The sequence below is a fragment of the Dama dama genome, chromosome 17 (genome assembly GCF_033118175.1).
Source record: "Dama dama isolate Ldn47 chromosome 17, ASM3311817v1, whole genome shotgun sequence".
Classification (NCBI taxonomy): Eukaryota; Metazoa; Chordata; class Mammalia; order Artiodactyla; family Cervidae; genus Dama; species Dama dama.
In genome coordinates, this window is record NC_083697.1 from 10,964,243 (window position 1) to 10,981,865 (window position 17,623).

The window sequence follows — 17,623 nt, forward strand, 5'->3', positions numbered from 1 at the left end:
CTTAAGGAACTGGGCCAGCTGTGACTTGGGAATAATCTGAGACTCTTTTAGGCCTGTGTACACACTATGAAAATACTTTTTCATTCGTCAGCTTTTTCATTTGTACACTTGACCTACCAAAATGTTATTTAAAACCTGTAGAGTTCTCCAAACATTTATTTTAAAGCGTAATGTAAAAAACTGTATAAAGTAGATTTTATGATGGGTTTGTGAATAAAATACTCAAGGTTGTTAGCACTGAATAAATACCTTTTTAATAGTTATATACACAAATATACAACTATGTGATCTTTAATTGGCCGCTCTCTTCTTTTTTCTCTTCTTCACTGGCTTTTTACTTGCTGCTTTCACTTGTGTTGCACTGATGGCCTGTGTTCTGTGAACAATGTAAATTAACGTCTCAACAGTATTAGTACTGAGCTGATTCCACAAATGGTTTGCCAACTTTACTTCCTACACTGCCCCCTACTTTGGTGATCCAAACTTTACTTTTTCCAGTAGGTTGGATGTTTGCCAACTATGGCAGAATACTGTAACCTTGAAAGGCACCCATGCAGTTGTATAGAGAAACCAAAGAAAGAACATCTGAATTGCTAATGAAAAAGCTGTCTGTTTAGAGGAGGGTAAGATGACAATAAAGCCTCTAAAGAGTCTTGAGTACATATTTGAAATAAATCAGAAAATCATTACCTTATTTTCTTTGGATTCTTATCTGGTTCTAAAATGATCATTTCTTCTTCTTCACTGTCCGAGAGCACTATAGGGGCATCTTTAAGAAAATGTTAGAAGAATCAGATTTCAGATAGAAGAGGCCCAGGTGGCATTTGGCTGAAGGCTCACAGATCTGTTTGGTTCTTCCCTTCCCTGAGTCCCTTCCTTGGAGCTCTGAAAAACCATGTGTGCTGCTTTCACAGAAAAGTTAGGGGGGTAAATCTATATATTTTATAGATACAGTCCATCTTTTATAGAACTAATCTGGAAACAATTTAATATGCCAACTGAAGTCCTTGTGCTTTCTAAAAGATTTTTGCCAAACTCCTCCAGAAACTGTCAATTTAAAAATTCCAAAAAACAGCCAGGACATGGAAGCAACCCTAGATGTCCATCAGCAGACGAATGGATAAGGGAGCTATGGTACATATACACAATATACACAATGGAATATTACTCAGCCATTAAACTCAGAATTCATTTGAATCAGTTCTAATGAGATGGATGAAACTGGAGCCCATTATACAGAGTGAAGTAAGCCAGAAAGACAAACACCAATACAGTATACTAACACATATATATGGAATTTAGAAAGATGGTAATGATAACCCTATATGCAAAACAGAAAAAGAGACACAGATGTACAGAACAGACTCTTGGACTATATGGGAGAAGGCAAGGGTGGGATGATCTGAGAGAACAGCATCAAAACATGTATATTATCAAGTGTGAAACAGATTGCCAGCCCAGGTTGGATGCATGAGACAAGTGCTTGGGGCTGGTGCACTGGGAAGACCCAGAGGGATGGGGTGGGGAGGGAGGCGGGAGGGGGGATCGGGATGGGGAACACATGTGGATCCATGGCTGATTCATGTCAATGTATGGCAAAAACCACTATAATACTGTAAAGTAATTAGCCTCCAACTAATAAAAATAAATGGAAAAAAAAAATTAAAAATAAATAAATTCCAAAAAACAGTGTATGAAGAATCCATTTCCTATAAATCCATTTCCGATCCACGTAAGAGTTTTCCATTCCTTCCTTTGTATGTGTGTGCTAAGTTGTGTCAGTCGTGTCCAACTCTTTGGGACCCTACAGACTTGTAGGCTCCTCTGCCCGTGGGATTCTCCAAGCAAGAAAACTGGAGTGGGTTGCCACTTCCTCCTCCAGCGGATCTTCCCCACCCAGGGATCAAACCCACGTCTCTTAGGTCTCCTGCTTTGGCAGGCAGGCCACCTATATATATATAGAGGCATATATAGTTTACAAAAAAAAAAAAAGTATCAAGCTGAGTAAGGGTCTCAATCAATGGGGAATTTTTTTTTTTTTTTTTGCCTTACAAAAAACCCCAGTAGGTTCTCAGTAATATTTATAGGCAATAATCTTCCTTAAAGGCAGGCAGGTATGTGAAACTGTTTTCTCAGTCAGTAACTGAGATTTAGTAACTATCCTTTAGTTTTCTATCAACCTACTTTATGTCTACATAAATAATTCATGATAGAATTTAACTGTCCTTCAAATATCCACAAGTGAGAACCATTTCTGTAGTTGTGTTGCTTGCAGGATGTCAGGAACATCTAGGACTACTATTCATGCACATTTAGGATGCTGTGGGTTCTCATGCAGCTTGACTGAGCTGTATGCGGCTACTTAACTACATCAATTAAAACCCAGCATTCAGTTACACAAGCCGCGTTTCACTGCTCAACACTGGCTTAGGGGCTACTGTGCTGGACAGTGTAGACAGAACATTTCTAACACTGCAGAAGGCGGTATGGACAGCACTATTCTAATACATGTCATGATACTTCCCTTTTATATTTGAGGCTTCCCAAGTGGCTCAGTGGTGTAAAGAATCCGCCTGCCAATGCAGGAGACGGGTTTGATCCCTGGGATGGGAAAACTGCCTGAAAGAGGAAATGGCAACCCGCTGCAGCATTCTTGCCTGGGAAATCCCACAGACAGAGCCTGGCGGGCTATCGTCCATGGGGTCATTAAGAGTCAGAGACAACTTGGCAACTGAGCATGCACTAAAAACTATACAAAGGAAAAACAGCATGCACGAATGAGGTTTAAGAAATTTATCCTTCTAAAACTGGCCTGGATATATAATAATAATAAAAAAAAAAACTTATGCCACTCTCCTCACATATCAAAGAATACCACCATTCTACAAAGATAAGTATATTCTCAGAAAAAAACTGGAAGTTAATATTGCAGTAAGCCTCAACAGTTTAAATTAACATTTAATCCCTCTAAATAAGTAACTGCTGAGGTAAGATTCCTAAGAGAGAAATATATATACACACACACATTACATATAGCCATAAAGTGTCACATACCTTGGCTTCCAATATTAGAGACTTCTACACCTGGGTCCATCTTTACACCATCAAGAATGACAGCTTCATCACTGCCACCTTCATCCTCGTCTTCCTTCTCAGAGTCTTCAAGATGACCCCAGGAGTTTTCAATTCCCTCTCCAATTTGGGCGGTTCCAGGAGTCCACAGCACAGGTTTAGAAACACTTAGCAAGTTAAGAAAACTGAATAACAAATATACTGCTATTTGATGCAGTTTTGAAAACAATTAGAATGAAAGTTCTCTTCTGTTAAGTCTGAAGTTCACCTCAAATTCTTAGAAAAAAAAATTAACGACTACACTATGGATGGCTGAACAATGAAGAAAAAAATGTTTAACTCAGGTGAAGATTTTATGGATAGAATGGGTGACAAATATCAAGACACACACTGGCTTGGAACATTTCAGTTGTAGTAATAAATTTGGTGAATGAGTCAATTTTAAGAACAATGTAAAATGTTTGACTATGTCACTGAGATTCAAGAATTTTTCCAAAGGAAAATGAAACACTGTAGGTTGTTAAAATATAAAATTTTCTGATTTCTGAGGATAGTTGAAGAGAAGGCAGATGTTACACCATCAATTTACCTCATCACTATCTTGTTTTGTAAATGGTTTTTTCTGTTTTCAGAAAACAAATTTCAGTATGCACGCACTTCACACAGCCCTAATCATGCCACAAGTATTATAAATCGTTTTTACTGAAAAAAAAAAAAAAAAAAAAATCACCCAGTAAAGATACACTTCTGAAGGAGGTTCAGCTTCAGAAATGATTTCTTCTGCTTTCTCTTCTACATCGGAGGTATCAATAGGGGCCTTTTCCATTTTAAATGCTGTAATCCTTTGATTTGCCATAGACTCTGCAAAGCCAAACTTTCCACCTTCTTTCCTATGTGGATTTTTTTAGGGAGTGGGGAGGGAAAGGGAGAATGAGATGGAAGAGAAGACAGGAAGGGAAAAAAAGTTAACTATTTTATCCTTTTGATAGATGAGACATTGGATGAGAAATTATTTGACTAACTTAATCTCACCCATTTATTTGGCCTATCAAGTGAGATAACAGAAAGCTACTATAATTAACCATTTATTAAACCACGTATCAAGCATGTGCTATGTGCTTAAGGTATACTATTCTCCAATCCTCAAACCAGCCCCACCAGGTAGGCAGTAACCTCGCAGGCCACAGCAGACACTGAAGTGCCAAGACACAGCCATCACTTAATGTCACAGAGTAAGAAGAGATGGGGATCAACCCCAGCTTGTGTTCTGTTAATATAAGTTACCAGATTCTCTTTTTTCTAAGAAAATGTTAATTTTTTTTAAAAGAAAATCACTGTGTGGCTTTTCAGTACAGATTACACTTAAATGGAATGCAATACAATAAACAGTTTGATCAACTTTCAAAAACATTAAGTAGTCTATTCAATTGCGATTATTACATAAGGAAAGATTTGAGTGTAAAAATTGTACGGTTATGCTTGTGCGAGAAAAGTCATTAACAGAAAAATTTATAACAAGACCATTCAATTCTAAAAAAAATTAAACTTACCTAACTTTCTGGTCGTTCTCCAAAGCTTTTTGTATTAGCTCTGTAATTTCCACTACTTTCACACCAGCTATTTTACTACATCTCAAAACCTCAAAAAAAAAGACAACAAATCAAAGAGTTTTCTTTAGCAAAATTAAAAACATAAGATTAGTGTTTCTACCTTTGCAATTTAAGCCTTACTTTTTTTAAATTAGAAAATAATAAAATATAAAAACACAAATTAAGACAAGATATAAGAGACTTTTAATTAAGGTAACTGACCCGAAAATTTTTTATTACAAGATAAGATACCGCTGAAAAGGCCACAGATACACTCACTTCCTTTCTGTGAGTGATCACTATCTCTGCTCAAGACAGAGCTGCAAAGTGTCCCCTCAGAAGTTTTTATAAAGCAGATTCCCAGGCCTCAGGAACCAGTGGATTAGGATCTCTGGAAATGACACTTACTGTATACTTAATTTATGCCATACAGTCCAAAGTATCCATATTGATCCTTACATTCTCCTAACAAGAAGGTGCTGACATTAAGATTACTTCCTATTTTACAGATAGAGACTGAAGCACAAAAAGATGAAATAATCTGCTGAAGGTCAGTTAGTATAAGGCAGAGCTGAAATTCCAACCAAGTAGCCTTTGTTCTCCTAACCAGCTGCATCATGCTCTGTGCGGCAATCTATTTTCTAAAAGCCCTGACATGAACCTTATATGCAGCTGGATTTGAGAATTTCTGCCCACTGTACCCAAATCTCAAAAGTAAAATTTTTACCTAAATCTACTTTACAGCACTTTATAAAAATATAAGCCGCTTTCCTCACTGGGAGGAAGAGTATTCCTCTATGTAGAGGGGTTAGACTGTGGAGCGCCACCCAGGGGAGGGAGGGCGGAAGAACCTTGTAGCCACACGTCAACAGACCATCAGGACAGTCATGAAACCAAAGTCTAACAGAGTCTAGAATCACAGAAAATATCTGTTGGATTTTAGGCAAAAACCAAGAAAAAGCTTCTAAAAATAACAGACCTATTCTTAATGGAACATTAATCAAAATACTGACTTGATCTTTTAGCAGCATTATCCCACCACTGGACTGGATGGTACAAATCTCTCGATGCTTATTCATGGCAATCACCAGCAAGCCATCCATTACACGTTCTTCTCGTTCACTGGGATCCACCAATAAATATGTTCTGAAATGAATGTTAAGTGTACCTGAACAAATGTGATACTGAGTGCCCGTCAATTTTTTTAAATTGGATAACTGCTTTATAATACTGTGTTGGTTTCTACCATATATCACCATGTATCACCCATCAGTTCAGTTCAGTTCAGTTGCTCAGTTGTGTCCGACTCTTTGTGACCCCATGAATCGAAGCACGCCAGGCCTCCCTGTCCATCACCAACTCCCAGAGTCTACCCAAACCCATGCCCATCGAGTCAGTGATGCCATCCAGCCATCTCATCCTCCGTCGTCCCCTTCTCCTCCTGCCCCCAATCCCTCCTGGCATCAGGGTCTTTTCCAATGAGTCAGCTCTTCACATGAGGTGGCCAAAGTACTGGAGTTTCAGCTTCAGCATCAGTCCTTCCAATGAACACCCAGGACTGATCTCCTTTAGGATGGACTGGTTGGGTCTCCTTGCAGTCCAAGGGACTCTCAAGAGTCTTCAATACCACAGCTCAAAAGCATCAATTCTTCGGCCACAGGTATACCTCTGTCCCCTCCCTCCCACCTCCCACCCCTCCCCTCCCCTCAAGACTGTCACGGAGCACCAGGTCTGAGCTCCCGGGTCCTACAGCAAGTGCCCACTGGCATTCTAGTTTTACATATGGTTATGTATGTGTTTCAAAGCCACTCTCAACTTGTTCCCCCGCTCCTTCCCTGTGTCCACAAGCCTGCTCTGTGTCTGCATCTCCACTGCTGCCCTGCAGACAGGTTCATCAGTGCCACCTTTCTAGATTCCATATGTATGTGCTAGTATATGACATTTGTCTTTCTCCTTCTGACTTAGTTCACCCTGTGTAATAGGCTCTAGGTTCATCCACCTCTTTAGAACTGAGTTAAATGCTTTTCCTTCTTATGACTAATATTCCATTGTGTTTATGTACCACAGCCTCTCTATCCGTTCATCTGTCAATAACCATCCACGCTGCTTCCCTGTCCCGGCAGCTGCAAACAGTGCTCTGGTGACACAAGAGTATATACCGTCTTTTTCAGTTAGAGTTTTCTTAGGGTATACATATATATATACACGCCCAGTAGTGGGACTGCTGGGTTATGTGGTGGTTTTAGTCCTCATTTTTTAAGGAAATTCCATACTACAGTAGTTGTATCAATTTGCATTCCCACCAACAGTGCAAAAGGGTTCCCTTTTCTCCACACCTTTTCCAGTATTTATTATCTTTAGATTTTTTGATGATGGCCATTCTGACTGGTGTGAGGTGATACCTCATTGTAGTTCTGACTTGCATTTCTCTAGTAATGAGCGATGCTGAGCATCCTTCCATGGGTTTATACACTGTGTGTACAGTAATGAGCAATGCTGAGCATCCTTCCATGGATTTATACACTGTGTGTACAGTAATGAGCGATGCTGAGCATCCTTCCATGGGTTTATACACTGTGTGTACAGTAATGAGCGATGCTGAGCATCCTTCCATAGTTTATACACTGTGTGTACAGTAATGAGCGATGCTGAGCATCCTTCCATGGGTTTATACACTGTGTGTACAATAATGAGCAATGCTGAGCATCTTTTTATGTGTTTACATGCCATGTGTATGTCTTCTTTGGAGAAACGTCTGGTTAGATTTTCTGCTGATGTTTTGATTGGGTTGTTTGTTTTTCTGGTATTGAGCTGAATGCTGCTGCTGCTGCTAAGTCACTTCAGTTGTATCCGACTCTGTGCGACCCCATAGACGGCAGCCCACCAGGCTCCTCCGTCCCTGGGATTCTCCAGGCAAGAACACTCGAGTGGGTTGTCTTTTCCTTCTCCAATGCATGAAAGTGAAAAGTGAAAGTGAAGTCGCTCAGTCGTGTCTGACTCTTCGAGACCCCGTGGACTGCAGCCCACCAGGCTCCTCCGTCCATGGGATTTTCCAGGCAAGAATACTGGAGTGGGGAGACATTGCCTTCTCCACTGAGCTGAATGAGCCACTTGTAAATTCTGGAAATTAATCATTTGTCAGGTTTGCTACTATTTCTTCCATTCTGTGTCAATTTTAAGATAACGGACATTTTAAAAAGATTTGTTATTGTTCACCCAAGTCATGTCTGACATGAGCTGTAGCCCACCCAGCTCCTCTGTTCATGGGATTTCCCAGGCAAGAGTACTGGAGTGGGTTGCCATTTCCTACTTCAGGGGAATCTTCTCGACCCAGGGACTGAACCCACATCTCCTGCACTGCAGGCACATTCTTTACCACTAATCCACTCCTCCTGCCAATGCAGGGGGCACGGGTTCAATCCCTGGGTCAGGAAGATCACCTGGAGAAGGAAATGGCAACTCACTTCAGTACTGATGCCTGGAAAATCCGATGGACAGAGAAGTACCAATCTAATCACACCATTTTTAAAAGACAGCATTTTAATAAAGTGAAGAGAGTGTATGCAGGTCTGAGCCTATGAATTTGGGTCACTTTAACGTGAAGAGACAACAGAATTATTAAAACACTGATTTGGTTAATTTTAAAGCTTCCTTAATATTCTGTACTTTGAAATTCTTCCAGGTTCTGCTTATGGCTCATTAAAAAAATGCAAAATATCTCAGGAATAATTTTTAAGATACTGATTACATATTAAAATAATATGTTAGATATACTATGTAAAATAAACTATATCAAAATTAATTTTACCTGTTTCTTTTTACCCTTTTAATGTGGCTACTAAAATTACACATATGGCTTATGTAGTAATTCTACTGGACAGTGCTATTTCCCTCTAATAAAATTCAATGACCGAACGATGAAAGCTTTTCTCCAATTTTCAGTTATAAAATTGCTAAAATATTTATACTTTTGTTTCTAAATTAAGCTTTCATTTAAAGGCACCTAAGCACCATTTAAAGGACCTAAGATTTCAGGTTTTCTGTTGTAGGAGGAATTAGCAGCGAGTTGTGAAGAAACTGCTGGAGAGCTGAAGGAACCTAGATTTTTACCCATCTGTGAACCATTTCCCCTTGTGACCTGTTCTTATCCTATAATTATTGCATCTAATATGCTCCTCAAATATACTCCAAAGTCTTCTTCCATTAATCCACAGTAAGTCTCACCCACACTCCAAAATTAGAGCCTAATATCTGTATCTAGGGAAGATACACTAACATGGTGTAGTAAACTCATAAATTTCTAAGTATGCCATGAAAAGAAAAATGTGAAGTCTCTTCGTTAGAGGAGAGTTTATCACCTCTATTGAGGAAACTCTCAGTAATGAGCATTCGTCAACTAACACTCTTACAAAGAAAGAAAAGAACTATAAAGTACTTTAGTATTAAAGGAAGGATTTGTTCATTTGCCTATGACACATCTGAGTGGAACAAAAAATTTCTAGCTTCATTAATAATTTTCGCCATGACGAGGATGAGACTTACCCTTGCTGGAAGAAGGCAAAACTGACACAAATGGGCATGTGATGGATGCTCAATGGTACAGGATCACGTTCTTCAAGTGTATACTGTTTGAAAATAAGTTTCAATAATTACAGTCACTAAGTTACATACATACAAAAAAATCATCTTGTACATCAAATATTAAGGTAAAAGATGAAATCCCTTTAATCCTGAGTATCTAAATAACTTCTTTTGCAATTACCTGTTTGACTTTGCCATTCACCTTCCTTATAACTTTATGTATTTGTCCAAAAGGTTTATTGAGGTATAATTTACACACCATAAAGTCCACTAATTGTTTGTAAATAATCCACTTTCTAGTAAATGTATCAGTTCAGTTGCTCAGTTGTGTCCGACTCTTTGTGACCCCAGAGACTGCAGCATGTCAGGCCTCCCTGTCCATCACCAACTCACAGAGTTTACCCAAACTCATGTCCATTGAGTCGGTGATGCCATCCAACCATCTCATCCTCTGTCATCCCCTTCCCCTCTCGCCTTCAATCTTTCCCAGCATCAGGGTCTTTTCCAATGAGTCAGTTCTAGCATCAGGTGGCCAAAGTATTGGAGCTTCAGCTTCGACATCATAGTTGTGTAATTATCACCACAATCCAGTGTTTTTTTTAAACATTCTCATTACTCACCTCAAATCCCTTTAACATGTCTGAGGTTGATCACTCTCACTCCCAGCTCAAAGCAACCACTGATTTACTTTGTCTCTAGAAATCTGCCTTTTCTGTGCATTTCATGTAAGTGGAATCAATTTTCCATCTCCTGCATCTACCTCCTTTCAACTGAACCTGTTTCATCTACCTTGAAGTATACATGACTTCAGCAGCTTGGTCCTTTTTGCTGTGAGATAATATTCCACTGTGTAGATATACCACACTTTGCTTTTCCATTCACTAGTTGATGAACATTTGGATAGTTTCCAGTTTTTGGCATAGCAAACAATGCTGCTATGAACATTCACATAGAAGTCTTTGAGTGAATGTATATTTTCATTCTCTTTGAGTACACTCTTAGGGATAGAATTGGTGGACTGTATTAAGTTTGCACTTAACTTTTTAAGAAACTGCCAAAGTCTTCCAACATGGCTGTACCACATCAATATCTGTTGAGTATCTTTTTTTAATGAATAATTAATTCACTTAGTTGTGGCTGTGCTGGGTCTTTGTTGCCGCGTGGGCTTTTCAGGGGTTACTCTCTAGCTGCAAGGGTTTCTCGCCGTGGCGGCTTCTCTTGCTGCACAGCACAGGTTCCAGGCAAGCAAGCTTCAGCAGCTGCAGCACGTGGGCGCAATAGCTGCAGCTTATCGGCTCCAGAGTGCTGGCTCAGTATTTGTGGCATGGCGGCTCAGGTGCTCCATGGCCTGTTGAGATCTTCCTGGATCAGGGATCGAACCCTGTGTCTCCTGCATCGGCAGGCAGATTCTTTACCACCCAGCCACCAGGGAAGTCCTGTACACTATTTTGTAATCAGTATCTTTTTTGCCTACTAATCATACTATATTTTCTTTTTTACTTCCTTATATCAACTCCCTTCCCTAAAGGAACATCTCCATTGTTAACAAAACTTTGTCTACATCTCTGTCCTTCAAGAGTCTGTTCCAACTTAATTCCTAAAAATAGCATCACGAATGACAGCTTAGAGAATCTGGGCATCTGATGTTTCCTTTTGTAACTTCAAAAATCAAACTATCACCACAGTGCACTTTCAGTATCCTAGCATGTAATTTATATAAACTGAAATTGAGATACTCTGTACACACAAAAAAGGACAATGTAAATAGTCAAAGTCCATGGTTTTTGAAATGTGATCCTTATACCACCACTATCAGTGTCACCTGGGAACGCTGTTAGAAGTACAAAGTCATACATCCTATCCCCATCCTACTCTGAGGATGGAGACTAGCAATACGTTTCAACAATCTTTCCAGGCTTTACTGATGGCTTCTGCCACAGAATAAGAAAAAGCATCTCCCTGTGAAAATACTGAGAACTGTTTATTTTTCACACACCCCTTAAGAATAAGCCAGACACTCTATCTAATGCTCAACCCAATCTAGTTCTATTCTAGAACATCAAGATAGCGTGTACTTCCATTGACAAAACTTCTGCATAGGAGATTTAAGAGATTTCAAGGGCAATTATGAGCACATGTAGTTTTTGCCTTGTGAGCAAATTTTAGAACATACCTAATTGCCATTTACAACAAAACTTCATTAAAAACAAGTCGTCCTGCACGTCATTCATTCTTAAGAAGGAAACTGGCTCACACCATGGGAGCTTACCAATGTGACTTCATCTCCTTGGACAGAGACATCAGGCCTTCGGAAGTGACATAAGGCTACAATTGCAGCAATGCTGGCAGCATCGATAATATTACCATCATGATTTAATAAATGCAGGTCCACGCGTATTTGCCAAACCTGAATGTGAATTTAAAACAAAAATAAATCCTAAATGGTCACAAGCACAGATTTACAAAGAAAGATAACACTGTGTGCAAATTTTTCTCTTGCTGTTAAAACATGCCTTTATTCGTTCCAGTGTACCAGTAAAAATATATTTAGAAAAATATTAATCCAGACCAACACCTGAAATACCAATACTTCACCTTTCTATGAGTCATTTGACAACAGTAAAATATATACTCCAACTGAACAGAACCACTCTTATGTTTAGTACTAAGATTTCCCTAACTCCCAAGACTAACGTATTATTCTCTCCTAACAAAAAACTCCAACACTTACGTTCCTGGACAATATTTATGATAACCTTACAAGTAAAGGAAGTATAATATTCAAGTATGAAATGTGGAAAGATTAAGTGACTTCTCTGAAGCCAAAAAGATGGTTAAAATACCCTAATCAAGAATAAAGTTTTAATACTATTAAGCAGCACAGTATGTTGACAGTAATATTTCCAATGTCAGACTACCAGTGACTCACTATAAAGCCCATGTAGGTCAATGAACTTATCCAAATGAAGGACTTAATCAGTTCGTTAGTTCTTCATCCATACAGAAGGATAGCATTAACTGCTTCCATCAACTCATAAGAAAGAGATATAAGAATATGTAAAAACCACAAGTTCTTTGAATAAGGAATCTGTATACAAATCTAAGCTGTTATTTTCACCAATGTTTTTTGTCCCTCCAAAGAGAGATTCTATAGAAAGTTCTATAGACAGCACTCCGTAACATCTGAAGTGAACCAGAATAAAACTGAATTAACTGAAGCTCTGAGAATGAAACTACTGGTACAGAGATCCACGAATCAACAGTACTTATCCCAAGATTAAGAATTTGGGGTATATTCCCCACCTTTTCACCAGCAACAACACAGAGAGATTCAGTGTCTATACACTTCGAGTTTCTCAGACATCTTTCCAAGAGGCGATTCAACTTCACCAAGAGATCTGACTGCCTGTAAAAACAGGAATGGGCTAATGTCATGAAATGTAACACCAGGCATTAAATCAATAGCTCATCCTTGTTAGGCTTTCCTCTGGTTAAAGCAGTTTTTTAAAAAAAGATTTAAATACCTGCCAGGTTCAAAAGCTGGGGCAGCCATCTGAGAGAGTTCAAGGTTAAAAAAAAGAATACCTTCTGTTGCCCTATTGAGTTTTGGAGAAACAAGTTCACAGGAAACCTGTCCAAGAACTCTGCAAAAATAAAGTACAAATCTGTTAATTAAAATGTTCAGCATGATATATCCCTATGGTTGAAGTTACATACAAAGTACAGTAGTATAATATATACAGAAATAAAACATATATTGGCATACCCCAAAACATCTCTTATTACAATATTTACTATTCCACAGATTTTTAAGCATCAAGGACCATTACTCCTCTTTTCACAAATATTTAGTGATACAATCGGACATGCAACCTTGAGACACCTTAAGTTTTCATATGGCATAGTTCACCAACATTATCTGACCAACATCTCCACAACTTCCAAATGAACATTAAAAATCAAGTTCTCATGTCACTCAGTAAAAGGAGGAAAGTAGATCCTTCTCAATGACAACAAATGCAAGGAACAAATTCAGTGCAATCACTGCTGGCTGTATATATGATTCACAGAGCTCAGAAACAACTGTGTGTGGCTCGTGTTGACAGAAAATATGTTCATGGTTAAAAATGTAAACTGTAGTTATAAAACTAAAGTCCTACATTAAAGAAAATATACTTATTTGGGGCAGCTAAACAAAGCACTGTTCAGACTTATCTGCTTTGTAAACTGAGTCAATAAAGTTCTTTTAAATTTCTCCCTATTGAGCTTATGCCTAATTTGAACTCAGTTACCTTGTTTTCCCAAGCTCCACAATGCAGCACCCATAATCTGTTCCAAATGAAATCTTGATGTTCCTATAATCATAGGTTTGTCTGCCATCCAGCCGCTGTAAGCAGAACATTCATTCGTTTATTCCTAATACAAATATCTATTACTCTTTGCTAGGCGGGCCCCACGGAGAAGGCAATGGCAACCCACTCCAGTACTCTTGCCTGGAAAATCCCATGGACGGAGGAGCCTGGTAGGCTGCGGTCCACGGGGTCGCACAGAGTCGGACAGGACTGAAGCGACTTAGCAGCAGCAGCAGGCAGGCCCCGGGCTAAGGACTTGGAGGTAAGTGTGATACTAACTACTCCACATGGGAGAGTGGAAACTAGGTGCCCGGGCACTGACAGTCGCTGGCATGACCCGAGCCTTGAAAAGACCCCACCTGAGCCAAATAATTACTGGGGGTTTGCGAGGAGCACTAGCGGCTCCTCCTGGGGTTCCCCGGGCCTATGAGAGCCAAGTCCAAGCATCCAGGCCGGAAGGCTGCGAGCCGCCTGCAACCCAACCGCTGACGCAGCGCTAAATTCCCAGTTTACCTTTTTCTCTTCAATGGCTCGGAGCAGAAAGCGGCGCTCGCAGTTCGATAGCGGCGTCTCCTTCATGCCGTCGAATCAGGAGACCAACAAGTACCGGAATCCGCCGGGAAAACAGAACTCGAACCTCTTCACGCGCGCCCAGCTCGCACCGCGGCGCAGAGGATTGACGTCATCAAAGCGCGGTGCCTGAAGCTGGGAAAGCCGAGGCTTGCGGGGCGTCGCTAGTGCGCAGGCTCAAAGCAAAGTTACGCCATCCTGACTGAACTCTTCCTGCTAACTGGAGAAGCAAAAGGAGGCGAAATTCAGAGAAAAACGGAAAGATCTGGTTTTTTTTATTACAAAGTAAGCGAGGAAAGGACCCTGACAAAACCACCAGTGATAGAAATTAATATCAGTAGAGCACTCTCACACTTTTAGACTTCGGTCTTCAGTTCTAGCGGAGTAGACTAGAAGGTATTATTGCTACTTTACAGATGAGGAGGTTGAGATTTGGCTACTAAAAAGCTGCAGAGGCAGAGTTTGCTGCACATTCATTGGAGAAACACTGGAATTGGAGAAACGCCGTAAGTGAAGAGTAGGGGAAGGAAGAAAGTTGAGATGGTGAATTAGGGTATTACCGCCTGCCGGTGTAACCTCGTAAGCCTTGAAAAGCTGACAAGAATTGAGAATATTCGCAGTTTGTAACTAACCGTGTTATACCTACCACTGACTGAAACAAAATTTGCTGTTTGTTTTCTTACAGTCTCCCCAGTTATTTTAAGGTCTTAACCTCCTTTGTAGCAGGCGTAGAGGACTTTTAGTGTGTCCGTCTGCCAACCACTTGCCTTTTGGGGAGAGACAGAATTAAGAAGTACAGATCTTCTTCCACTTAGAGTAGAGTTATGCGCAGATAAAGCCATGTTAACTCGAAAATATTTTAATATTCTTAATAACCTAAGAATGTTATGGCTTAGCCCAGCCTACCTTAAACTTGCTCAGAACACCTACATTAGCCTACAGTTGTGCAAAGTCATCCAACACAAAGACTACTTTATAATAAGGTGTTAAATATTACGTGTAATTTACTGAATATTGTCCTGAATGTGAAAAGCAGAATAGATGTGTGGGTACAGAACGGTTGTATCAGTTGTTTGGTGGTGGTGTAGTCACTAAGTCCTGTCCAAGTCTTGTGACCCCATGGATAGTAGCCAGCCAAACTCCTCTGTCTGTGGGATTTCCCAGGCAGGAATACTGGGGTGGGTTGCCATTTCCTTTTCCAGGGGATTTTCCTGACCCAGGAATCAAACCCAGGTTTTCCTGCATTGCAGTGGACTCCTGGATGGCTAATGGAGCTGTGGTTGCTACCAGTGTCCAACATGACCATAGAGTATCGGGCTGCATATCCATTGCCTGGGAAAAGATCAAAACTCAAAACTCTGAAGTATGGTTTCTACATATTGCTTTCAAACAGTGGAAAAATTGAAAGTGGAACCATTGTAGTCCAGGACTGTCTGTAGTTAAAAGCAGGAATTAATTCCACACTGAGCCCAGATTCTGACTCTGCCTTTTAATTGTTCTGTGACCTTCGCCAATGTAGCCTATATATTTCACTTTTACTCATCTGCAAAATAGCAATGATAAACTTATTGATTATGAGAAAAACAGGTTAGCACATGTCAAATGCTTAGAATAGGGCCTGGCTTGGTGTTGGGCACTAGTATTCACATATTATTGTTGTTTTATTTGCTTCAGTAATAGGCAATGTAACTCCTATTCCACTTTTGTCTCCTCTCAGGTGTGTTTTCCTGACAGTGATACATTATAGTCTCAATTTATACCTGTTGTAATAGGTGTACTCAATAATTACTTCTATTACTGTGAGAGCTTCTTATGTCCTAAGAATGATTCAAGAGCTGGCATAAGCAGGGTGGACAAACTCCTGACCCTTAAAAAATTGTATATTCTCTTTGGAGGAGATTAACAATTAAAACATACACAAATAAAACAGTTTCACATACTAAATGTTATCTGAGGAGTCTATTTAATAGGGCTAGCTGCTGGAAGAGGTCACTATGTAGAGGTGACATCTGAGTTAAGTAAATCATTCATGATGAGAAGGATCAGCCAGAATATCATCTGCAGGAGAGGAAAAGTCTTTCAAGAAGAAGGACCCATGTGAACCAAGACTGAGGTAAGCAAGATCTTGACACTGTCCGGAGACAGAAATTGTGAAGAAGGGAATTGAACAGATCTTATATCTACACATTCAGACAGCTGACTGATTTTTTAAAAGGGGCAAGGCAATTGCAGGATATAGGTCACTTAAGTTCTTTAACAACACAATTCATGTTTATAGCTTTGCAACAGAACTCCTAGCTACTAAGTTTATCATTTAAATCTTTGGGTTATTTTAGTGGGCATTTGTTAATTTCTCTTTCCTGTCAGAAAGGATATAGGCCTTTATTGAAATAGTCTGTCCTTTCCTGGAAGACAGCTTGGTGGTAGAAAAAGAATGGACTTTGACTTCAGATAAACTTGAGATCAAAGGGACTCTAGGTGAATTAAATAATACTTCTGAGCTTCAGCCTCTGTGTCTTTAGGTTGGAAATAATTGCTTTGTGTTAAGTGGTCTGAATAAAAGCCTCTGACATGTTTTTTGATGTAATAGCTATTCACATTGTTAGTTTTCTTCCTTTTTTGATTTGGCAAGGCTTTGCATGAACCTGCCCCATTGCACCATGTCTGATCGCTATTCTGAGATTGCTGCTTGATTGCTTTGCCTGTGCTCGCCTACCTCTCCCCTTTGCACCTTCCACTTTTATATCATTTCCATCATTCCTTCCTTCTTTACTATCTCAGGATTGTAATTTTAGCACTTCAGCATTTGCCTTTTATTGGGGTTAATCCAAAGGTGCATAATCCATTTCCACTCCTATCTACATACCATCATAAAATATATTTACTTCATAACCTTGTTTTTAGTAAGAAATTTTTGAACTGCCCAAGGAATATTTGTTTGCTTTCAGGGGGGAAATTTTTTTGTAATTTGAGAAGAGATTCAGATAATGTTGTACATTCTGCTCCTTAAAAAGAATCAGTTTGAGTCAGTATTTTGACCTAGATGATCCGTCTAAATATAACCTGGTTTTCAACAAAATCTTTCAGTGTAGAACTTCTCTCCTCTTTATTGGACATCTGTTGCTTTGTCTGATCAGCATTCTTCTGTTTCTTGGTAAAATGCCTTTTCCTGACCCTACATGATTCTGGTGTTATTGTTAATAGCAGGCATCGGTGTGATTAGGCCCTGCTAATTGTGGAGCCCCATCCCTCTCTCCTCATTGACTATACACCCAGGCTGGGCCAAAAAAGTTCCTCCATCAGTCTTGAGCATGTGAACTCTGAGAGAGGGTAGGTCTTTCCTTCTCTAGGATTATAAACACTAAGGATCATGAAGGTCTAGAACTGTGAGAGGCCATCTTGCCATCCCATGGAGAGAACCTGTTTGAAGATGTTCTCTAGAAGAGAGAGAGATCCTTT

General features: G+C 39.7%; 1 protein-coding gene and 1 long non-coding RNA gene across 3 annotated transcripts in view; one reads left to right on the forward strand and one right to left on the reverse strand.

The window, feature by feature from the left end:
* Positions 1-228: 228 nt before the first annotated feature.
* Positions 229-14,269, reverse strand: EXOSC9 (exosome component 9). The gene is made up of 12 exons (XM_061164100.1): positions 14,108-14,269; positions 13,535-13,629; positions 12,767-12,886; positions 12,546-12,648; positions 11,512-11,649; positions 9,204-9,286; positions 5,675-5,807; positions 4,623-4,711; positions 3,816-3,962; positions 3,055-3,239; positions 691-769; positions 229-376 (listed from the first exon to the last, which is right to left on the reverse strand). The coding sequence occupies exons 1-12, from the start codon at positions 14,171-14,173 to the stop codon at positions 292-294; spliced, it is 1,323 nt and encodes a 440-aa protein (XP_061020083.1). The 5' UTR covers positions 14,174-14,269; the 3' UTR covers positions 229-291.
* A 116-nt stretch (positions 14,270-14,385) lies between these two features.
* The window catches only part of LOC133071865 (uncharacterized), a 69,522-nt gene continuing 66,284 nt past the window's right edge, over positions 14,386-17,623 (forward strand). For both annotated transcript variants that reach the window (XR_009696549.1, XR_009696548.1), the window contains exon 1: positions 14,386-16,277. This is a non-coding gene — a long non-coding RNA (uncharacterized LOC133071865). The remainder of the gene's footprint in view (positions 16,278-17,623) is intronic.